Consider the following 25,978-nt stretch of genomic DNA (forward strand, 5'->3'; position numbering starts at 1 on the left):
CATCACTTTCTCGATCATCACTTTCTCGATCATCCTAAAACACATATGCAGCCCTTACTGGTGTGATTCTGTCATATCTTTCATTTGGGCTTTCTTCAAATCTGCATTTTTTGGTTCTTATGGCTGTGGGGTATTTATCTATGGTTTGGTTCTTATGTTACCTTTTTTTGGCTGTGGGTTATCTCATTGGCTGGTATGTTTTTTATCTAAAATACTTGTTTTTCATCAATAATATTTTGATTTTTTAATTTTTTTGATGTGGTTTGGTAGAATGTGATTGTTAAAAAAGCGAACTTTTTGGAGAGAATTTTTATTTGATTGTGTGTGTGCGTGTTTTGAATTTTGGTTGTGTAGCCAATTAGGTATTTGCCCCAAAAGTTGGAGAGTTCATTAGCACTCTGTATTTTTTGATCATGAATAGGAAGTGTAAGATACATTGATCTTAACATTGTGTGGCTACATTAGATGATGAAATGTGGGAGAGATACTACATTATGAGTTTCGGAATGAAATTTAGTATGACTTTGTCAGTTTTGTATTTGGTTGACATAGAACAAACATTCTAAGGCGTTAGTGGGGATGCAGGCAGGCGGTAAAGATGCCACCGGTAAGCACCCCTCGGCATTGTATCTGTCCTTGGTTAGATGTGACTCTTATATATAGAGTGCACCTCAACAAAGGTTTGTATTTAAAATATGTTTGAAAGTTCTCTATAAACATTTAAATGTACTTGACAAGATCGTTTCTTTTCTTGGTATAATAACAAACTAACAAGATATTGATAGGGCGGGGGCTGAATTAGGGTTCATGGTAATATTAAGAAAATAATCTCGAAAGAGAATGTCAACAATCTTGAATGGACTGATATAGATTATCTTGAATGGACTGAAAGAGAAGGGTATGTTTATTTCTATTGTTTTCTTCGGGTTTCTTCAGTGTCTCCACCTTCCCAACTTTCTATTGAGTACCCCGGTTTACACGGAGTATTACCCCGAGAGGTTTTCCACCTTCCCAACATAGATCTAAATTACCCAAAGTTAAGTGGGGAAGTAGTGCTACTCTCCAACACCTTTCTCTTTATTTGATAGACTTCGGTAACGGAGGTATACCTGATTCAATAGGATATCTAGAGTCATTAGTCAGTTTGGAGCACATCTATGAGCCCACTCCCTCCTACACTTTCCGAACTGGATTTGTCATCTTACAACATGAAAGAGTTCCCACACTTTTCAAAAGATGCAGAGATCTCATTATATTCATTAGACCTATCAAACAATGATATTGAAGGGGAAATTCCTGATTGGATTGGGTCAGTTGGTTCGTATCTGTATATTTCTCACAACAAGCTAATTAGTGGTCTTGAGCAACTACCTTGGAATAGCATTGTGTACCTTGATCTCCAGTCCAATAATCTTAATGGATCATTACCCGACTTATTCTGTAATTCAAGCTCTCTTGAGGTACTCAAGTTGTCTCATAACAAGTTGAGTGGTGTACTCCCCAGTTGTCGAACACAATTGACCAGTCTTTTAGTGTTTGATCTACGGATGAATAACATTCAGGGCAGCCTTCTAGAAAACTTATCAAATTTCCGTTCTCTGGAAACGATAAATTTGAACCGAAATAAATTAGAAGGAAGAGTTCCTTCTTCTTTTGTTGAATTTTATAGTTTACGAGTTCTTGATCTTGGAAATAATCAAATAAGTGATAAATTCCCGCAATATTTGGAAGTTCTTCCTAATCTCCAAGTTCTTGTGCTGAAATCAAATAAGTTTCATGGTTTTATAAACACGATTTGCAAGGTTGAACGCCCATTTCCTAGCTTAAGAATCATTGATATGTCATACAATGAGTTTTCGGGTCCACTGCCTGCAATATACATCAGAAACTTCAAGGCTATGATGAATGGTGATGTGAATAAAATTGAGCGCAGCTACATGGGGAAAGACAACTATTACAGTGATTCAACGAGTCTAGTAGTCAAGGGAGTAGAGTTTGAATTGGTAAGAATCTTAACTGTATTTACAACCATTGACATGTCCGTGAACAATTTTGAAGGGGAGATTGATGAATACATAGGAAATCTAGTGTCACTCCGATATCTCAATTTATCTCACAATTCATATTAGTAAATACTTCTATCCCAGTCCACATATTAGTAGACGAACTACAATTCATCTACACTGACCCCTCTACATGTACTCTTTTGGAGAAGCAGGGTCAGATCGGATCAGAGCCCGGTATACATCTCTGCATCAACTCAATTAGAACAAGGAACTCCTACCTAATATACTATGCATTAATATGTTACACTGATAATTTTCCCTTATACAATTACGATCTCAAGAGGTTACTTAGACTATCTAAAAGTGCTTATATTACAGACCGCTCATATTGCAGACCACCTAGACAAACTAATTTCATGGATGTTCATAAATATTTAATTGAGCTATATTATCAAGATGGAGCATAGACTCTCAACTGCCGTGTTAGCCACTATGTGTTAACGTAGATTTCTTGCTAGAATTAACATTCCAGCTCCAAAAGTAGCTCCCAATGACTAATTCGCATCAACATTTATTTCTCAAATTACAAACCCGTATACTGGTTATCTAGGCAGAGCAAGAAGATCAAGTTTTCTGCATCTTAATCTTTTTTACTTGTATTAAACGTGTCAAAATTCATCCGGGAGCATTATCATTTTTCCAACTTATTCTTCTAACAGGTAATACATGTACAAATTTATTCCAAAAGATTGCATGATTTCTTTGCTTTCTTGGAAGTTGCACTGAGCATTAGAAAGTACTCCCTCATTCCCTAAAAACGTTTCCCGTTTGTCTTGGACACGTTTGTCAATGCACACTTTCGATTGTTAATATCTTTAATTTCATATTAGTATTAAAAATAAAAACTTCATTGTATTAAAGTACTCATAAATACGAATTCAACAAGATCACTCGTGACAATATTTGATCTTATAGATTAGACGTAAATTAATATTCAATCGCTTACCATCGTTTACCATGAACAATGTAATAAGTCAAAATAGACGATGTTTTTGGGACGGAGAGAGTAGCTGTAAAAGACTCCTCAAAGTCTTCGTCCTCGTCAATGCCGTGCACATTTAAGACTTTGGACAGAAGACTCTCAACTGTTTGAAATGACCTCCTCTTCAAAATAATATTACTCCCACCGTCCCTAAATACTTTTTCCTTTTGTGTTGGACACATTTGTCAATGCACACATTTGATTGTTAATATCTTTAATATCGTATTAGTAAAAAATATAAAAACTTCATTGTATTAAAGTACTCATAAATACGAATCCAACAAAATCACTCATGACTATATTTGATTTTATAGATTAAATTTAAATTAGTAGTCAATCGCTTACTATAAATAGTGTAAAAAGTCAAAACGGGAAATGTTTTTGGGGACAGAGGTAGTACTAGATTCTGATTGATACCTAATGTATGTACAAGCTGGGTCGGACCTGACTATAGCACATGCATCAGACAAAAGAATTGAAATCTCAAGGATGTTTCTACATGGCCTACTAACATATGTACACCCAAGGCATTGACCTGACTAAACACATGCATCAGAAAAAGACTACAGCTACTAGTTTAAAGTATGTGGCTTAAACTACACTGGGAGAGCGGATCATTTCATAATTAACATGGGAATTGATTCTTAACTGTTAAAAGACCTTTTTCTGTGATGGTATCTTTGGCGCCCTTCGCCGCCTGAAGTCGAGATTTCATACATTGTCAATAGCAAGGTGGTTTGGGTGTTTGAGTTTGTTTAATTATAATAAAATTAGGTGTTCCACACTATTCAAAATAATTTGTAATTTTTGTGAAGTACTTCCCAACTTATGGAGAAAGATTGATTTCACAGTTCTGGCCCTTTCTGTACAGCAGATATTGTATTCTAGCTTAGCTTTTCAAAAAACGCGTTATTTCTCAAAGTATTGGTCTTAGATTAGTCTTTCTATTGCACACTTTTTGCACCCCACACACATTAGTAATAGATTCTGACCGATACGTAATGTATGAACAAGAAGGGCCGGACCTGACTATAAGCACATGCATCAGAGAACATGATTAAAATTTTCTACCATTTATATCATCTTTTTATTCTCGTAGTGCTGGGTGTTGTCTTTTTCTATTATCTAAAACTGCTTTTTTGCAGTCCGCAGATCCAGCCCCTTACTAGATCTCCTCAGAACCCACCGATCAGGAGACAGACTCCAAGTTTTTATAAAAATGACCCCTGCATGGACTCTTCTGAAACATTCATCTCATAGCTAAGTCCTTATGCAATGTATGACGCAATAAAAAACAAACCGTATCTCATACTTCAACAATAAAAACAAATTAAAAAGATTCTTGTGGATTAAAGCAATTATGATTTTAACAAGAACAAAATTAAGTTGATGTAAACAGAATTTGGCTAGATATCACAAAGTTAACAATTCCATTAATTGTTTAAGATTGTTAAAACATTCTGAAGTTCTAGTTCATTTTCTACAGTATATATTGATCGAATTGGTTTAATTGAAGAAACAAAGTTTGACAAATTTCCTAGAAGTTTCATTGTTCTTTCCTTTTCCTGAAATTGCAGTCCATCTTCAAAGTAGCTCTAAAAGAGACATTTCCATCACCTTTCGATTTTTAAAGTGCTTCTATTGCAGTCCACATATTAGTCATAACCTCAACTTCTGCTGTCCTGAAAATGCCAGATCATCAATTCGGAGAAAAGAGTCTCAACTACTGTATTAATTAGGTGGAAGTTTTTGTATTTAAGATAACCCTCTCCTTGGGTTATTTAGAAAGCAAAATAATTTTAGAAGAAATTCCATGCAAGTACCACCACAAATTCCAGCTCTAAAAGTACCTCTCAAAGACTCATTCACGTGATCTTTCAAATCTCAAAGTTCTTCATAGTAAGCACTTTGAAGACAGAAACATAAGTCTACCCCATTTTGTACCCTAGATAATGAATTGGTTTTACTTGAAGAAGCAAAGTTTAAAGAAAGTTCAGAAAATTTTTACAAGTTCTTTCCTTTTCTTGTAATTGCATTTCAGCTTCAAAGTACATAGCTCTCACATACTCATTCCCATCTCTTTCAGTTCTCAAGTCTTGGTCTTCGTTTTTTACTGCTCTAGATTTGCTTCTACTGCAGCCCACACATTACTGGAAAGACTATAATTTATCTAAAATGACTTATGAAACAACAATCTCATATCTAATGTTTGTACAGCTAGCAGGGACGAACCTCACGTACACAAACATTAAAGAAAAGACTGTCTTCTGGTTAAAATGGCCTCTCTGTCTATGTCTATGCGAGTTGTAATTAAAAACACAATTTGCATTCACATCGTATTTCAATTCATACAGTCTCGGTCTTCGTCTTCTACTGCTCTAAAGTTCTTCTACAATTTATGAAAACTGAAAGTAACTTGTTGGGATCAGACATTTGTACATATTAGTTTACATTCAAAATAGAACAGAGTGTATACATAAAGAAATGAATGTTTAAGAAAGTTCAGAGAATTGCATTATTTCTTTTCTGTTCTTGAACATTCCAACTCCAAAATTTCGCTGTCACAGTCTCATTCAAATTCGAATTAATGATCATCTCTCCATTCTCAAAGCCATTATCTTTGTCTACTACTACTCTAAGAGTGCTTTTATAGAAATAACATCCATCTTCAAAGTAGTTCTCAACTCATCCATTCTCAAAATATTGGTCTTCCAGTTTTACTGATAATTTGGATACATATCACAAAGTTTACACTTCCAAATTGTTTAAGTTTGATAAAAATATTATGAAGTTCCAGCCCATTTTTTACCGTATATATTGAGTGAATTGGTTTAATTAAAGAAACAAAATTTGAGAAATTTCCTAGAAGTTTCATTAATTTTTCCTTTTCAACTTCTTCTGTCCTGATAATGTCAGATCATCAATTCGGAGAAAAGAATCTCGACTGTTGTATTAATTAGATGGAAGTTGTTGTATTTAAGATTAAATTATTTAAAAAGGATCGACGCGCTTTGTCTTTTTCATGCAGGTACCACCACAAATTACAGCTCTAAAAGCACTACAAGGAAAACAAGCTTCAACAACGGTTTATGTCCGTTGTCTGATACCCTATTTTTCCGTTGACTATTGAGCCGCCGTTTGTTAGTTGGATCAGACAATGGCTAAAAAATATTGTCTGCAATTATACAGACAATGATTATGGATTAAGCCCGTTGTATTACATCCAGAAAAGACAACGTTTTTTGCTTGTTTTCGTCGTAACAAGCGACATTACTCAAGGGTTCTCACAAACTCAGAAAACCGTTGTGTAAGGTATAACATTAAAACCAATCGTACAACACTTATTGTTGTATAAACGTTGTTGTGTATTTAGATAGACAACAAAAATGAAATTGAGCTCGTAGAACTCTTGTAATAAATTTCTACACACAACAGTTTTGGATTTTAATGTATGACATGATCAGATACATACAACTGTTTATTTGTCCAAAAGTATTGCATGAATACCTTTGATACAATATCTTAATATTATATGGACAATGGTTTACTAGTGTTGTGAGAGTTAATTTTGCACCAAAGTTTTGTGTTCGAAAGCATTGTTTTAGTATTAAAGACATGATATTTTAATGAAGCTTGGTTGGTAAAAGGTTGTCTTACACAAAATATCGTTGTTGGAATTCTACAACAGTTTTTTCTTCAAGACTGTTGTAGTATTACATATTTTACAACAGATTATAAATATCGATAACGGTTGTCTAACTCTTACAAGTGTTTTATTTTAAAAAAACTTGTATAAGGTTGATTAATACAACATGCTTTGTCGAAAAACACTTATTTGGATTGAACAATTAACAATGTAAACTTGAAGCACTTGTGATTATTTTTTTTATTAATTATAAAGTAGATAATTAAACTATTTTGAAATATAAAATTTAAATATTTAATCTAGATGAAAGTTGATTTAATTAGAGTTTGTTGTTTTTTAAAAAATTAAAATGAATTGTCTGGAAATTATTTTTTTTGAAATTATTACTATTTTTATTGTAATAAACTAGACAACGATTTATTTGAATATTTTGTTGTGCAACACGTTTTTAAATTTAGTAAGAAAGACAACGGTTTTAAGAATTAGACTATTGTCTGATATTGGTGACATACAATATATGTAAAACACTTGTCTATCAGGTATCATTTAGACAACACCTAATTTGTACATTGTGTGATTCGAGCTTAAATAACTAGTAGAAAAAACACTTGTCTCATTTCCACAACCGTTAAACAAGACGTTATCTCAATCATTTTCAGACAATGTATTTTAAAAATCGTTGTACGATTTTACTCATTTGCACAACATCACTTTAGAAAGGGTTGTCTGTCTTCATCAACTAGACAATGGATTTTAACGCTGTGTTCCCGAATTTAGGGTAGAAAAGAAAAGAATACAAAATAACCAATTTTACTTTCTCTCCTATTCTTTCGAATAGTGGGAAGAAGATTTTGGAGACAAAAATAAAGAAAACTTTTTCCCAAATCTGCAGCTTTCTTTTCCTTTCTTTCATAAAAGTTGTTCGGGAACAAGCTGAATAAATGTATTCTTTACATTTCTTTTCTTTTCTCTCCAAAAAATGTTTCTGGAACACAGCGTAAAGCGTTGTAGTAATACTAAAGCCTTCCCATTCACACAACATATTAATTTTGAAAACACTTGTCTGATTTGTTTTACTGGACAACATTTTTTTATCGCTTGTAGTAATTAACGTCAGACAACGCCAATTTTTTGGTTGCAAAAAAACCATTGTATGAAAAATTCGGGCAACACTTTTTTGGTCGAGTGTTGTCTAATCGGTGTTGTCTGATTGCGTTTTTCTTGTAGTGAAGTACCTCTCAAAGACTCATTCATGTCATCTTTCAAAGTTCTTCGTAGTAAGTAAAAACTTTGAAGACCGAAACATTATTCTAGCCCATTTTGTACCCTAGATAATGAATTGCATTTCAGCATCAAAGTATATAGCAATCACAGACTCATTCCCATCTCTTTCAGTTCTCAAGTCTTGGCCTTCGTCTTTTACTGCTCTAGATTTCCTTCTACTGCAGCCCACACATTGCTAGAAAGACTATAATTTATCTAAAATGAGTCTTCTTGTGTTCTTATGAAACAAGCATCTCATATCTAATGTATGCACAGCCAGCAGGGACGAACCTTAAAATGGCCTCTCTGTCTATGTCTACGCAAGTTGTAATAGTTCATACAGTCTCGGTCTTCGTCTTCTACTGCGCTAAAGTTCTTCTACAATTTTTGAAAAGTGGTAGTATTTTGTTGAGATCAGACGATTTGTACATACTAATTTATATTCAAATTAGAACAGAATGTATACACTAAACTCTGCAGACTAGACATGGAATTGGTTTTACATTAAGAAATGAATGTTTATGAAAGTTAAGATAATTGCATTATTTTTTTGCTGTTCTTGAACATTCCAGCTCCAGAATTCGGCTGTCACGGACTCACTCAAAGCCGAATTAATGATCATCTCTCAATTCTTAAAGCCATGGTCTCTTCTACTACTCTAAGAGTGATTTTATTGAAATAACATCAATCTTCAAAGTAGTTATCAATTCATCAACTGATCCATTCTCGAAATAATTGTTTTCCAGTTTTACTGATAATTTTAGCAAAATGCGACTTGACAAATAAAAAAGAGAGGTTAGATATCGATTATTTAGAGGATGTTTACCATTAATTTTCCTTCTTGTAATTTCCATCCAGCTTCAATGTAGCGAATGACTAATTCTCATCATCTTTCCGTACCTAAAGTCTTTGTCTTCGTCCTCTACTGCTTTAAAAGTGCTTCTACTGCAGCCCACATATTAGTACACTGACTACAATCCATCTAAAATGATCCCTGCATATTGAGTCTATTGAGTCTATCACACCACTAATTATGCAAGACTCATTCGCGTCATGTTTCAATTCTCATGTTTTCGTCTTCGTATTCTAGTGCTCAGATATTAGTAGAAAGACTATAATTTATCTAAAATGACCCACTTTGTACGTTGATTGAATGAGTTTACTTGAAGAAACAAACCTTTAGGAAAGTTCATAAAATTTCATTTATTTCTTTCCTTTTCTTGAAATTTCATTTCCGTCATATACTGAACTATTTTAAGTCTTCGTCTTCTACTGTACTATTTCTATTGCAGTCCACATATAAACATTCAGCAATTTGTCTTAAGAGCAAAAAATCCTGAAAACTTCATGTCCTTTTTTTGTAAAGCTCAGCACTTATTAGACATTTTCAAGTTATTTCTTCCAACACGAGTACAAAATTTCCTATACTACAAAATTCAAAGAGGATTTATAAATCTAGAATTTTCAAGTTTGAATAAATCATGATGAAGTCACTGAAACTCATTTTTAGCCCATGTAGTTCAGTAGATATTGAATAGCTTTTTTTACTTTAAAAGTCGAGGGTTTATGGAAGTTCAGAAAATTTCAGCTTCAAAGTCGCTCTCAGTTCAGACGCATGCTCATCATCTTTCCATACTCAAAGTCTTGGTCTTTGTCTTCCACTGCATGCCGATGAAAGAAAAAAGACTGTGAGCTAGTGTCTAAAATTACCCCTCTGCATGGACTGTTTTGAACAAGCAAATCAAACCCACATGGCATACATAATTAGCAGCTAGATACTCAATCTGGAGTGAAGTTTAAGTCCAAACTTCGGTATTAGCTTGGTGTTTTTGTTTTCAAGATAACCCTATGCAGGGGTTATTATAGAAACACTATATCTCACAAATTAAAAATGATCAAAACACCGCATTTTCAAGAAAACACTAATTTTCTGGTAAATCATGCCACCACTATCAATGAGATATAGTGTTTGTTCGTGCCCGATGAAACAACTATCATTTCCAGGATATTTACTGTTAACTTAAGATATACAGGATAAACGTAATACTTTATTATAATGAACTTGAAGTTTAAACTCTGCAAAGCAGACATGGAATTGGTTTTACATGAAAGTTCAGAAAAATTGCATTATTTCTTTCCTGTTCTTGAACATTCCAGCTCCAAAATCCCCTCTGACAAACTCATTTAGATTCGCACTAACGATCATCCTTCAATTCTGAAAGAATCTAAGAGCGCCTTTTATTGAAATAACTAAACACCCGCATAATTAGTAGACAGGCCATAATTATTAAGGTTCGAAAATATTTAGTTGAGCTAGATCATCAGTTCCGAGAAAAGACTCTAAACTGCTGTCTTAGCTGGAAGTTGCTGAAATTATAATGTAAACCCATTCTAATCATCATTCCACTTTTAAGGTTTTGGTCATCGTCTTCTACTGCTTGCACATGTAAGGAAAGACTGTGAGGTATAAGCAGAGATTAAAGCCAAACAAGAAACAATACAACGATGTTTAGAAGATGACCTTTAAATGGATCAACTACGTACTCTGATAATTATGATGAATGAATACATATAATACTTATAATAGGCCAGAGATTATAACAGACCAGAAGATCAGGAACTAACTGCTGATTTTCCTCCGTCAATCTACTAACAGACTCCTAAAATAAAGCCTTGTATACTTAGACAGCATACAACCAATTATTTAAAACAAAACAAATAGAAAATAAATAATTATGTTAGATTATTAATCCAACATGAGGTAGTATCTAAAAATGACCCCTCTGCATGGACTGTTTTGAAACATAATTAGCAACTAGTTCATCAATTAGAAAATCATACCCTCATAATTAGCAACTAGTTCATCAGTTAGAAAATCATACCCACATATTACTAGACAACAGGCTATAATTTTTCTAAAAGTGGACTCTTATGAGACCAAGTGTACAGCAGCCACGGACAAACCAGACTTATATATTCGCATCAACTTTTAATTCTAAAAATCTTGGTCTTCGTCTTCTACTCCTCTAAGAGTGCTTCGGATTCTCAAAGTCTCCGTCTTTGTTGCTCTAAATGTGCTTATGTTCCACATATTAGGCTGACCCCTCTACATGTACTCTTTTGGCCGGACAAGCAGGGTCGGATCGGACCCCAGTATACATGCATCAGAGAAAAACTATCCGCTAGTATAAATGACCTCCCTGCATCAACTCAATTGGAACAAGCAACTCCCACCTAATGTAATGTGCATTAATATGTTACGCTGATAATTTTCCTTATACAATTACTATCTCAACTCAAGAGGTGACTAGGATTATTTAAAAGTACTTAACACTCCCATAATTAGTAGACAGACTAATTTCATGGATGTTCATAAATATTTTTTTTAAGAATAGACCCTCAACTTCGGTGTTAGCTTGTAGTTTTTGCATTTAAGATGTAGAGAACGCATTGTATCTTTCCTTACCTTGAAATTGCATTCCAGCTCCAAAAGTAGCTCTCAGGGACTGATTCGCATCAACATTTACTTCTCAAATTACAAACCCATATTGGTTATCTAGGCAGAGCAAGAAGATCAAGTTTTCTGCATCCTAATTTTTTTACTTGTATTAAACGTGTCACTTTCCATTCGAGAATATTATCCTTTTTCCAACTTATTCTTCTTACAATTTAATGCACATAAATTTATTCTGAACGATTGCACGATTTCTTTTGCTTTCCTGGAAGCTGCATTGAGCTTTAAAAAGTAGTTGTAAGAGACTTCTCAAAGTCTTCGTCCTCGTCAATGCCTTGCACATTTAAGACTTTGGACAAAAGACTCTCGGCTGTTTCAAATGACACCTACTGTATGTACAAGCTGGGACCTGACTATAGCACATGCATCAGAGAAAAGAATTGAAATCTCAAGGGTGTTTCTGTATTTTTGTCACGGTACATCTTAGTCAAGTTCATTTAAATCAGAAAATTTAGATCGATCAGTGTCGTATGGTTATAATTAATTTGGAACCTTTTGTAAACACCCCATATTACATGTTAGCTAGTCAAGTTCATTCAAATCAGAAGATTTATAACGATCAGTGCCGTGTTACTTTATAAATTTGGAGTATTCTAAGACTGTCTAGTTTTATGTATGAAACTACGAATGAAAATAAACATATCCAATTTCGACTCTCCATAAGTTTTCCAAGATATTTTTCTCTTGACCAGAAAAAAGTTGCATACCATCTTCAAAGTAAAGAAGCTCTCAAGGACTGTTGCCCAGCAATGTAACGGTCTTCGTCTCCCAAAAGTGCTTCTATTGCTTACCACATATTATTAGACATAGATAGACTAATAACTTTCTGCAAGGAACATTCTCTGCAACGAACATTCGCATTTTACTTAATAAAATTAACAAACTATCGCTCCACCAAAATTTTTAAAGCCAAGTGATAATGAGTAATTTCATCACCAGTTATATCGCAATCATTGTGATGATCATCTTCTGGCAACACCACCTTGCTTCTTCTGGCAAAACTTGATCTTTTTAATGAATATGACATTAAAGAGATCTTGAATATAGAGAATGTACCTAGTGTAAAATTGTAATAGATCTTGAATAGCTTAGCTACTCAGAAAGACAACTCTATCAGTTGTATCGAAAAGTTGTTGCTCACAGAGCTGTTATGCAAGGTAATAAAATCTTATTGAGGACACCTTTGCACTAAACATGACAGAACTAAAGTAAACATACAAAATTGTACCGTCACTTTATTACTGAAAATGTTAAAGCAAGTCTGATTCTTCCCTGAATAATTCCACAAAGTTTGAGACTAGCTAAGATGTTTGTCAAAGCTCTTGGTGGTGGTTCCCGTTGGGTTATTTGTTCCAAATTGGGCGTGCTGTGCAAACTGATCCTGCATTTTAGTAACAATCGGAAGTCTCGGGCAATGTTATCAGTATGCAGGAAACTATTCAGGGAGCATTACAGGTCAAATTTTCTGTATAAGCTCTAAAAGACTTTTCAAAGTCTTTGTCTTCGTCAATGCCTACACAATTAACCCTTTGGACAGAAGACTCTCAAGTCTTGGTCTTTGTCAATACATCCAACTTTAGAGCTGGTGTCTGTAGTTTTCATAAGATTTCATTAATTCTTTCATATTCTGAAAGTTGCATTGCAATCATCTTTGGATTCTCAAAGTCCCCGTCTTCGTTTCTAATGCTCTAAATGTGTTTCTATTCCAGTGCACATATTAGTAGACTGACTACAATTCATCTACACTGATCCCTCTACATGTACTCTTTTGGACAAGCAGGGGCGGATCGGACCCCAGTATACATGCTTCAGAGAAAAACTATTATCTAGTACAAATAACCTCTCTGCATCAAGTCAACTGGAACAAGCAACTCCTACCTAATATACTATGCAACTCTTTGTACAATTACGTTCTCAACTCAAGAGGTTACTGTATTAATTATCCGGAAGTTTTCGTATTTAAGAAAACAACATAATTTCAAGTTGTTGTATATTCTGCTAAGCTGTCTTTTTCATGCGGGTGCCACCACAAATTAGCAGGTATTCAAAATGACAACAGACACCATATTATCGAAGACTCATTCACATCATCTTTCAAATCCTAAAGTTCCTCGTGTAAAACACTTTGAAGACCGAAACACATTTCTAGCCCATTTTGTACCCTAGATAATTTGTTTTAGTTGAAGAAACAAAGTTTAAAAAAAGTTCAGGAAACTTCATTAGTTCTTTCCTTTTCTTGAAATTGCATTCCAGCATCGAAGTACATAGCTCTCACAAACTCATTCCCGTCTCTTTCAGTTCTCAAGTCTTGGTCTTCGTCTTTTGCTGCTCTAGATTGGCTTCTATTGCAGCCCATACTTGGGTTCTTATGAAACAGTTTCGGTCTTTGTCTTCTAATGCTCTAAAGTTCTTCTACAATTTATGAAAAGTGGAAGTATTTTGTAGAGATCAGACTATTTGTACATATTAATTTATATTCAAATAGAACACAATGCATATAAACTAAACTCTGCAGATTAGACATGGAATTGGTTTTACATAAAGAACCGAATGTTTATGAAAGTTCAGATATTGTACTTGTATGACTCGAAAAAAGAAGGCTAAAAAATACGTCATTTCTCAAAGTCTTGATATTCAGAAAACTTCTTTAATTCTTTCCTTCTCTCTTCTAATTATTTCAGAGAAACCCTTATATTTATCATCTTTTCATTCTCGGAGTGCTGGACTCTTGTGAAACATGCATCTCATAGCTAATTCATTATCAAAATCAAGAACAATAAAAACTAAATCAAGAAGATTCTTTTGATTAAATTAATTATGATTTTTAACAAGAACAAAAATTAAGGTGATGTACAAAAGAATTTGGCTACATATCAGAAAGTTTACACTTCCATTATTTGTTTAAGTTTGATAAACACATTATGAAGTTCTAGCCCATTTTCTACCGCGTAGATATTGATCGAATTGGTTTAATTGAAGAAACAAAGTTTGAGAAATTACCTAGAAGTTTCATTTTTCTTTCCTTTTCCTAAAATTGCAGTCCAGCTTCAAAGTAGCACCCATAGAGTCATTCCCATCATCTTTTGATTCTTAAAGTGCTTCTATTGCAGTCCACATATTAGTAGACATGCTTCAATTCATTTAAAATGACCCCTCTGCACGAAGTCTTTTGAACAACCAGGGTCGGACTTGACTATAAATGCTTCAGACTATCAAAAATAAACTATCAGCTAGCCTAAAATGACCTCTGCATCAACCATCCAGCTTCAATGTAGCGAATGACTAATTCTCATCATCTTTCCGTTCCTAAAGTCTTTGTCTTCGTCCTCTACTAAAAGTGCTTCTACTGCAGCCCACATATTAGTACACTGACTACAATCCATCTAAAATGACCCCTGCCTATTGAGTCTATTGAGTCTATCACACCACTAATTATGCAATTGACCTCTTCAATTGTAATTTTTCTGGGCCGATACCAACATCCATAGGGAACCTTGTTCAGCTTACTTTCTTGGACCTGGGCCACAATAATCTCAATGGCCCAATTTTAACACTTCTCAATGGCCCAATTTTAACAAATTTAGCAATTTTATTACTCAATTCTAACAATTTTAGTGGATCCATTCCACAATCAATTTCTCAACTTGTGAACTTCACTAACCTTGACTTTTCATCAAACAATTTCAGTGGTGTTTTGAATATGAGTATATTTTCACCCCTTGAATCCCTCGGATATCTTGGTCTTTCTCAAAAGATGCAAAGATCTTACTGGATTATCTAGACCTATCAAACAATTATATTGAAGGGGAAATTCCTGATTGGATTGGGTCAGTGTATTCAGTGACGTCTTATCTGAATATTTCTCACAACAGGCTTACAGGTGGTCTTGAGCAACTACCTTGGAATAGTATAAAGTTGCTTGATCTCCAGCACAATGAGCTTAATGGCTCATTACCCGACTTGATCTGTAATTCAAGCTATCTTGAGGTACTGAATTTGTCTCATAACAAGTTGAGTGGTGTACTCCCAAGTTGTCGAACACAATTGAGCACTCTTTCAGTGTTTGATCTTCGGATGAATAACATACAGGGCAGCCTTCCAGCAAACTTATCGAATTTCCGTTCTTTGGAAACTATAAATTTGAACGGAAATAAATTAGAAGGAAGAGTTCCTTCTTCTTTTGTTGAATTTAATAGTTTACGAGTTCTTGATCTTGGAAATAATCAAATTAGTGATTCATTCCCGCAATATTTGGAATTTCTTCATAATCTCCAAGTTCTTGTGCTGAAATCAAATAAGTTTCATGGTTTTATAAGCACGATTTCTAAGGTTGAACGCCCATTTCCTAGCTTAAGAATCATTGATCTGTCGTACAATGAGTTTTCAGGTCCACTGCCGGCAATATATTTCATGAACTTCAAGTCTATGATGAATGCTGACGTGAATAAACAAGAGCGTAGTTATATGGAGCAGCAGTATTACAGTGATTCCACGAATCTGGTTATTAAGGGAGTAGAGTTTGAATTGGTAAGAATCTTAACTGTATTTACAACCATTGACATGTCGGTGAACAATTTTGAAGGGGAGATTGATGAATACATCGGAAATCTAGTGTCACTCCGATATCTCAATTTATCTCACAATAATCTCACTGGCCACATACCATCCTCAACCAGGAAATTGTTGATGTTAGAGTCACTAGACCTGTCATACAACCGACTTGAAGGAGAAATTCCTGATCAGCTCTCTAGTCTGAATACACTTGCACGTCTAAATCTGTCTTTCAACCAACTCAGTGGCCCTATTCCAGTAGGGCCACAATTCAATACATTTGAAAATGATAGCTATGTTGGTAACTTGGGGCTGTGCGGACGTCCCTTGTCCAAACAGTGTGAACATGATTTTAAGACGATGAAAGGGGATGAGTGTTGTATTGCGGCCCAAGAAGAAGAAGATGATGATTACTTTTTTAGTGGATTTACTTGGGAAGCTGTGGTGATCGGATATGGGTGTGGAGTGGTGCCTGCATTTATTATCGGATACTTCATGTTGGTAGCAGGAAAACCAAGATGGTTTGCTGGTATAATTGGAAGGGAATTGGGCCTCAAGATCAGGAGGATGGAGATTAAATGGCGATACTAAAGATTTTCTGTAATTTTTATATCATGTTAACTGTCATCTCATGTATTCTATAATTCTGAAATAATATTCCCATCTGTTTCGTCTTTGTGTCCGATGATATATTTCGATTGTTGGAACAAGCGCAATATAATTATGCGTGACTGGATTTGCAGCATCTTTTTGACTTCGTTGATGTCAGTCGGGTGGTCAGACATGGTATTACAGGCATGTACCCCTAATTCTATTAACATCCTGATTTTACTATGTAATTGGGTGGTACTTACTACATGCAATCTTTAATCTCTTGTTTGGTAAACTCAGGAAGAAGATCGGATTACTTACTACATGTTATCTTTAATCTCTTGTTTGGTAAACTCATGAAGAAGATCGGATTAAATGGTTTATGAGTTCAATTCATGATGAAGCAAAGCTTCAAATTATTTTGAGCAAAGCTTTTTACTAGAAAAGTTTAAAATTATTTGGACCTTATTAATGAACTGTAATTGGCCTGATGGATGTTATCCAATTGACAAATTCCTGCTAAATCATACAGATTATAAATATTATAGGCCTTCAAGAACTCTAGATTTTTGGTGTAGGCCTACCATAATTACCATGTAAAATAGATTAATGGTTCACGACTACCTTTGCGGCCTTATGGAAGTAATTGTCTTGTGGATAATATCAATCATGCAAATTTAGTACATAATATTTTTACTCTTTTGTACTATAGATGTTTGATTAGGATTACTTGAAGGAACAAAGGTTTGAGATAGTTCATAAGATTTCACTAATTCTTTCATATTGTTAAAGTTGCATTCTCATTCCTGACTCATTCACATCATCCACTGCAATAATTCCCATTTATACCAACGAAAAATGGTAACGAAAACAAATCTGTTAGTAATTACCAACGGATTGCCAACGGGACTCAGAAACTTTGAAAGCTAACAGTATACTAACTGATTAGCAATGGATTACTAACAAATATTTACTAACGGATATTTTTGTTAGAAAAATAGGCGCCAAAATTTCCCGCCACACGATACCAACGGAGAGCGTAATGACATGCCAACGGACGTTCAACTTTGCTTTTCGTGTGCATTCCGTTAATATTCCGTTGTAATATTAGATCGGTTAAAAATATGTCTGTTACTATTCCGTTGGTATGTCCAGTGACTCTGTTATTATTCAGTTGGTATATTAAATCTGTATATTTATTACCACCTAACTTGATATATCGTCTATTTTTTGGCCGATATATTCAGTCTCTCATATTTATTAATACTAACCTACTTTATCTACTTCTCTTAAATTTTGTACTCGGCAGATCTCCAAAATGAAAATGTTATATGAATTGAGACTTGAGTTACACAGCTGTAAAATGTAAAAGAACTCGTGTTATAGAAATGGACTAGATTATAGAGATCGAACTGAACGAAATATAGATAATGAGACTTGACTCGAGGATAATGGGATTTGACTTGGAAATGAAAGTATTATATGAATTGAGACTTGGGTTATGCGGCTCTAAAAGGTAAAAGAACTAAGGTTATAGAAACAGACTAGACTTTAGAGACCGAACCGAACGAAATATAGATAATGGGACTTCACTCGAAGATAATAGGTTTTAAATTAGAATTATTAAAAAATATTTTTATGACATTACACACACACATATATATATAAATATATAAATATATATACATATATATATAAACCGGATCGGAGTATTAACGAATCGGATTATTAACGGATCGGATTGGCCTAAATCCATATACGCTCCATTTATAATCGGATTTTTCTTATCAGGTCGGATCTCGGATCGGATTTTAAATAGGTCGACCCATATCCACAAAAATGGATGTATCAAAGGATCGATAGTAGAGGATTTTTAACTTCGGCTTTTCTACGTGGGTTAGAAATTTTTATGGAATATGTTATATCTCAAGAATCGTCCATGAATGAGACAAATATTCAATGTCCATGTTATTAAATAAATTTATTTTTTGCTGGAAATTTTGTCATATCACTAAATATATACTAGGCTTGACATCCGTACGATTATATCATTCGAAAATATTTTTAAAAAAATTGAAACATCGATATGGGACTTAACACTAGTAAGTGGTACTATTCAAACCACTAGTTGACTGTTGAAATAGAAACCAAATAAATTTAACTTTTTCTGAAAATTTTGTCATATCACTAATATATATGGGTCTTGACATCCGTATGGTTGGATCATTCATAATTATTTTTTAAAATATCGAAACATCGACATGAGACTAAACACTAGTAAATGATGTGTCGATTTTTTTAAAAAAATATTTATAAATGATCTAACCGTACGAATATTAAGATCTATATATTTAAGTTCTATGACAAAATTGGTGTGTTATTTTCACGGTCAACTAGTGGTTGACTAGTACTTCTTACTAGTGTTTAATCTCATATTAATTTTTCAATTTTTGAAAAATATTCATGAATGATCCAACCGTACCGCTATCAAGATTTATATATTTTGGTAATATGATAAAAAATTTGGAAAAAAATAAATGTATTTGAAATTCTCCGTCTTCGTCTTCTACTGCTCTAAATGTGCTTCTATTCCCGTCCACATACTAATAGACGGGACTCTAATTTATCTACACTGACCTATCAAACAATGATTTTGAAAAAGAGGACATTCCTGATTGGATTGGGTCAGTGAGGTCTCATCTGAATATTTCTCACAACAGGCTTACAGGTGGTCTTGAGCAACTACCTTGGAATAATATTGAGTTGCTTGATCTCCAGCACAATGAGCTTAATGGCTCATTACCCTACTTGATCTGTAATTCAAGCTCTCTTGAGGTACTCAATTTATCTCATAACAAGTTGAGTGGTGTACTCCCCAGTTGTCGAACACAATTGACCAGTCTTTTAGTGTTTGATGTACGGATGAATAACATTCAGGGGAGCCTTCCATCAACCTTATCAAATTTTTGTAATTTGAAAAGTATAAATTTGCATGGAAACAAATTACAAGGAAGATTTCCTTCTTCTTTTGTGGAATCTGAAAATTTTAGAAACTCTTGATCTTGGAAATAATCAAATAAATGATACATTCCGCAGTGTTTGAAAACTCTTCCAAATCTACAAGTTCTTGTTCTGAAATTGAGTAAGTTTCATGGTCTTATGAACATCCGTTCTAAGATAGAACACCCGTTTCCTAGGCTGAGAATCCTTGATCTGTCGTGCAATCCTTGATCTGTGAATGGATACGGCTGTGGAGTGGTGCCTGCATTTATTGCTGGATACTTGATGTTGCATTGCCAGGGAATTGGGCCTCAAGGTCAGGAGGATGGAGATTAAATGGAGATAAATAAAGATTTGTTTCGATGTGTATGTCATGTCAACCGTCATCCCATGTAATTCAGGTTTTTTCAGTTTATCGAAGATATTGTACTGTATTTATGTTTTTATAAGCCCGTTTTCTCTATTCTTCACAATTAGATTTGGACGCCTTCAGATGAGAGGCAATCCTCATATCCATATTCACCAGCACTCAGAGCAATTCTCCAAGCTGCCATATGCATGGTTTTGTACTTATACCTTGTACCACGGTTCCCGCTGACTGGTTTTACTGAACCTGTGTATCAAGAATGGGGCTTCTGGAAACGAATGTATTACCAATATATGGTTGGCTTTAGTACACGTTGGAAATACTATTTCATTATTTCTGGTATGGGTTTCAGTGGATGGACAGATTCTTCACCACCCAAACCCAAATGGGACCGTGCAAAAAATGTAGACATCTTGGGTGTTGAATTGGCAAAGAGTTCAGTTCAAGTGCCACTTTCATGGAACATACAAGTCAGTACCTGGCTACGTCATTGTAAGTTCCACCTCTTTTTTTCATTATTTTTTCCAGATCCCGCAGAAGTAAGTCAGCGAACTGGTCAAGCAATTCCTCACTTATGCAGGAGGTTTACATTCAAGCATGAATAAACTTAATCTTTAGTAATATATGTGTGTTTTAATATATGTTCAGAAGGGGAAGAAACCTGGATTCTTCTAAGCCTACGTGAAACACCCCGTAGCATACAAGAGTGTATACTTCATTGCAACCCGGTGAAACCTGCTAGAACAAAAACTCAGAAAGAAAAATGAGGTGGAGATACAATTTTTGCATCCTAATGTCATTGATTTGAGATTTGCAAATTATAGTGCTCTTCTGAGAAGAGTCTTCTCCAAGTCATATTGCCTTGTCTGTCTGCTCTGTAAAAAATTCTATGGCTAACATTCTTTGGCTTGTCCGTGTTTATAAGCATGGTCTCATTTCAATGAACAAGGCCAATAGGCAATTTTGTAGATCTGTATACTTATTCAGATCAAAATGAGCAAATTCAGGAATTGTATTTTAATCTGAATTATGTTTTCTCAGTTAACCGATTAAAATGTCCGTAAAAAAGTCCTGATAGGGTAAATTTATTCGGATAATGATGTTGCACACACTACTAAGCCATCCAGAGGAGAACTGAAAAAGACCCTCTATTTTTCTTTGCTTTGGTGTATTGATGAGAAGTCTATTTATAAGTATCCCAAGAGAAAGGGCATATACATTGAAGACCAGCACATTGTGTATTTGTGGGACTTTGTCGGCATATGAGGTTCTGTAATCAATGTACAAATACACCAAAGCAAAGAAGAGTGAGCTGGAGATGTAGGGACCTTGGAGCTCCATTCTGTGCTTTCTAGTCCAAATATCAAATTCAAATATGGTAGAGTTGATGCAGAGTATTGAGGATTTAAATACAATCCTTCAAAATCTCTTGAATTATGGTGGGATTTCAAAAACCATAAAATAGATTGAACAATCCCACAAAATCCATCATTTTATGAAGTTCAAAAAAATCCATCAGCATGTGAATACCATAAAATTTTAATAGATTTTAAATAATCTCAGTTGCATACATAATTTAAAATTCTGATTGAATACCACTAGATTTTTGTAACATAATTTAAAATTCTAGTTGAATATCATAAAATTCTCATACATTTTTTAAAATTCCACTAGATTTCATGAATAAAAAAAAATCCTTTAAAATATCAGTTCAGTACACCCCCTTAGTTTTTGTTCCTCAATTATGCTACTTTGCCCTCGGTGAAAACCCAATTTGCTTATTATTTGTGTTGTCGATTTCCCCTTTTTTTTATACTACGAAGGTGAATTTGAGAATAATTTCCCCAATAATGTTAATTACAAAGTATAGTACTTTGATTTATGTAGTGTTGATATGATACATTCAATTAAGTTTGTTGCAATGACCACTGAAGCCAAAGGTCTTCAGTCACAAACCCAGGTCGTTTGTGAGTATTTCAAATCACCAAATGAGATAATGGATCAAATTGGAGATGGAAACTGACAGTGTTATTAATTATAAAAGTGCTACTACTAGTGCTACAAATTGTTTAAGTTTGATAAAGACATAATGAAGGTAAAGTAAAGAACTAAGTTTAGGAAACTAGTAAAGGTAGGTGGTTGTTAATTCTATCATATTGTGGCCAGTAGATATTGAATTGGTATTACTTGAAGAAACAAAGTAGCTTTCCAGAACGCGTCATCTGTCAATTCTCAACGTACTGGTCTTGGTCTTGCTGTGCTACTTTCTGTGCACCTCTAGTAAATGTGTGCACAACCTGCAGTCAATGTGTGCCAGACCTGACTTGGTTAACTCCGAGTCTTGGTCGTCGCCAATATGCAGGACTGATTCGCATCAACATTTACTTCTCAAATTGCAAACCCGTAATGGAAAACCGAGATGGTTTGCTGGTATTATTGGCAGGGAGTTGGGCCTCAAGAAAAGGAGGATGGAGATTAGATGGTGATAATTACTTATATGCTGTAAGTTGTATATCATGTTAACTGTCATCTCATTTGGTCCATAATTCTTAAATAATATTAGTGTCTATCACAACCTTTCTGGGCTTTGTGCACCCAGCATATTTTCATATTACATATGAGACGTAAGAGAGGATAAACACTTGACACATTAGTGTCTATCACAAACTTTGTGGGCTTAATTGTGCACCCAGCATATTTTCAGACCTAATCTACATGCACAACCAGTCAATGTGTGCCAATAGGTACAACTTTAGAGTGGGTGTCTATATTTGCCCCCTGTCCTTCTATCCCTCTAGATGTGTTTCAGTTACAGTCTACATATGGCTTGTAAATAGAATAGATTTTGGTTCACGACCACCTTTGCGGCTTTATGGAAGTAATTGGCTTGAAGTACATGGGCAGAGTTGATCTTTTCATAAGTAGTTGGACTGGAAACACCTTTGGTAGCATAAAAATGCAGAGTAATTGCCCTGCATTACCATCTGGACCAAGTTAATATTGGTTTTGAACTCTCTGAGGTAAGTTGACATGTAAAAGTTTTAGTAGAATTAGAAAACATACCAAAGTAGAATTATAAGATATATATGAAGTGAAACCGTAAGTTGATGGTACCAAAAATTAGAAAAACCAAAACTAATACTTATATACCACTTAAAAGAGTTTGCTTATTAATAAAGGTTTTTAATTAATAAAAAACTTTAATTTTACTGTTTACAAGCTACAGTAAAAGTTAGATATTAATCATGTGGATGATGTTTGAGTTTGAGTTTAACTTTGATTTTCGTTTCCATGCCCTTATGATAAGATTTTCCTTTGAGATAGTTCATAAGATAGTTCATAAGATATCCTTGCAAAGTTAGATGCTTATTGCTAAACATCCAGAAAATTTGTTTGCTTGTTGCTCTGCATATCTTAGATTAATGATACATAATAAACTGGTTATCAATTTATCTAACATCACCGCAATTTATCAACTTATAAATTTATCTAACATTACCGCAAACCCATTTTTACAGTGGATGTTAAATTGGGTTTACTTTAAGAAACAAAGGTTTAAGAAAGTTTATAAGATTCCATTAATTCTTTCAATTTCTTGAACCTGCATTGCCATTCTTGACTCATTCCCATCATATTCGGATTCTGAAAGTCTCGGTCTTCGTCGTCTACTGCTCTAAATGTGCTTCTATTTCAGTCCACATATTAGTAGACGGGACTATAACTCATCTACACTGACCCCTTTTCATGGACTCTCTTGGACAGGGAGGGAAAATTCCGCAACAACTCGCCAGTGTATATAAACTTGCACGTTTAAATCTGTCTTGCAACCAACTTGAAGGTCAGATTCCAAAAGGTTCTCAATTCAATACATTTGACATTGATAGCTATGTTGGTGAAGATTATGATTACTTTTTTGGTGGTTTTACATGGGAAGCTTTGGTGATTGGATACGGCTGTGGAGTGGTGCCTGCATTTATCAACGAAAACTTGATGTTGCTAGCTGGAAAACCAAAATGCTTTGCTGGAATTATTTCCAGGGAATTGGGACTCAAGATCAGGAGGATGGAGATTAGAATGCGATTCTATGTTAACTGTTGCACTTTTGAATAAAATAAAGAGAGAATTGCATTTTGCATCCCTTATATTTGGCCAAAATTCAATTTTGTATACCTATTTTCATAAATTGCAGTTTGCATCCCCTACTTTGAAATCCGCTTCAACATGCACCCTTTTTGCCTAATTTTTTAGCTTTAATTGCTATCTCCAAAAATATATCTCATCTTTTCTCTTTAATAATAGATTTTATACGTTGTTGAAGACAATAATTTGGACAATAATTCTACATAAATGTAAATCTAGTAGTGAAACCAAAATATGGTGCAATCGTACTAAGATGAAAGAGACTACCCTATCAAGAAATTGTTGAGACTTCTAGGAAAAAAGAATTATAATTGTAATATGTTTTGAAAAATTTTATTATCTAAGCAGAAAAAATGCAATAATTATATTGAAGTCGCTGTCTCTGTCTCTGTTAAAGTTTACAAGTAGAAGTTGAATCTTATTTGAAAATGTTTGCAGTTTTAACTTCGCATTATTTTCTTGACGAGGGCTATGTGAAGTAATGTTTCTGTTACATACTGAATTTAAGTTATGATAGGTAGAATTAATTATATTTTTTTATAGTTAACCAAAATTCTTGACCATTGAACCAACACTTTGTTGGTAGAATTAATTATGTTTTACTTCTTGAATAGGGACCTTAGTGAGGTTTATATGGAAATTCAATCTGGTTATACCATCTGTAGTCATTCTTCTTCTGGTTCGCAAGTTACAAAAAAGAAAGGGAAGAATTGGTTATAGGCCAAAAGAATTCATTCTGGATATAGCGTCGACCATGTTACTTTAAAGCTCTCGATGAAAGTGTGCGCATTGGCCTTGGTTCTGATTTGGGCTTACAGAGACTTTCTTTTATTCCAACTTGATGAAGGACAATTAAGATTCAATTGATGATGATGAAACACAAGCCATTCTAGAACTTGTAGTAAAAATCAAAAGTCTCGGGAGTGATATTTAAGTTCGAGTTTTAAAAAGTAGCTCTCAAAGACTCGTTCACATCACTTACAGAAATCTTGGTCTTTGTCAATACATGCTCATTGACATTTAGTGCTCCAAGTCCGACAAACAAGATGAAACAAGATTAAACTATACCAACTTAAAAGACTGACCCAACTTGAGGTCTTGGTCATTTTATATAGATATATGAATTAGTCTTTGTTACAAGGTAGGGCAGATCTTCTTCTACTTTTAGTTGAATGGTTTCAATACCACCTTGTTGTTTCAATAAGTCCGATCCACCAAAAAACTGCATTATTTCGGTTTAAGCAAAGCTTGACCATTGGAACTCCTGCAAATTGCTATTATTCTTTTTATGATACTGATTATGTTGGGTAAAATTTAATACTAAGCGCAACAATGACGCAGTTATATATAATTACGATTAACAAGAACAAGCAAATTAAACCAAATAACGAAATAAAACATGAAGGCAAAACAACAATTTTTTTTTTGACAAATATGGCTTATAGCCTTACAAAGCAGTATATGTTTTAAGCAGAAAAAAATGCAATAATTATATGTTTTAACTTTGCATTATTTTCTTGACGAGGGCTATGCAAAGTAATGATTATGTTATATACTCCATCTGTTTCATTTTAACTGTCTCTTGACAATTTTGCACATATTTCAAGATGCTTTAACCGTATAGTAAAAATTATTATTTTTTAAAATTTTCTTTTGTAAATAAAAGTTTAAGTTATATATTTTTATTCAGAAAAAGAAAATTTTAAAAATTATTATTTTAACTATGCGGTCAAAACACTTCGAAATGAGTGCAGAAAAGTCAAACGACAATTAAAACGAAACAGAGGGAGTAGTGAATATAAGTTATGATAGTTAGAATTAATTATATTTTTTTTATAGTTTTAAGAGCAAGTCCAAT

General features: G+C 34.1%; 1 protein-coding gene and 1 long non-coding RNA gene across 2 annotated transcripts; both read left to right on the forward strand.

Annotated features, from left to right (window-relative positions):
- The first annotated feature begins 467 nt into the window (after window positions 1-467).
- LOC141675238 (uncharacterized) lies at window positions 468-21,232 on the forward strand. The gene is made up of 3 exons (XR_012555952.1): window positions 468-607; window positions 20,091-20,472; window positions 20,629-21,232. It is a non-coding gene; the product is annotated as an uncharacterized LOC141675238 (long non-coding RNA).
- On the forward strand, window positions 15,205-16,916 carry LOC141675235 (receptor-like protein 34). Its single transcript, XM_074481949.1, has one exon. The coding sequence runs from the start codon at window positions 15,546-15,548 to the stop codon at window positions 16,611-16,613; it is 1,068 nt and encodes a 355-aa protein (XP_074338050.1). The 5' UTR covers window positions 15,205-15,545; the 3' UTR covers window positions 16,614-16,916.
- Window positions 21,233-25,978: the final 4,746 nt, after the last annotated feature.

Source organism: Apium graveolens, chromosome 7, assembly GCF_009905375.1.
Source record: "Apium graveolens cultivar Ventura chromosome 7, ASM990537v1, whole genome shotgun sequence".
NCBI classification, from domain to species: Eukaryota; Viridiplantae; Streptophyta; class Magnoliopsida; order Apiales; family Apiaceae; genus Apium; species Apium graveolens.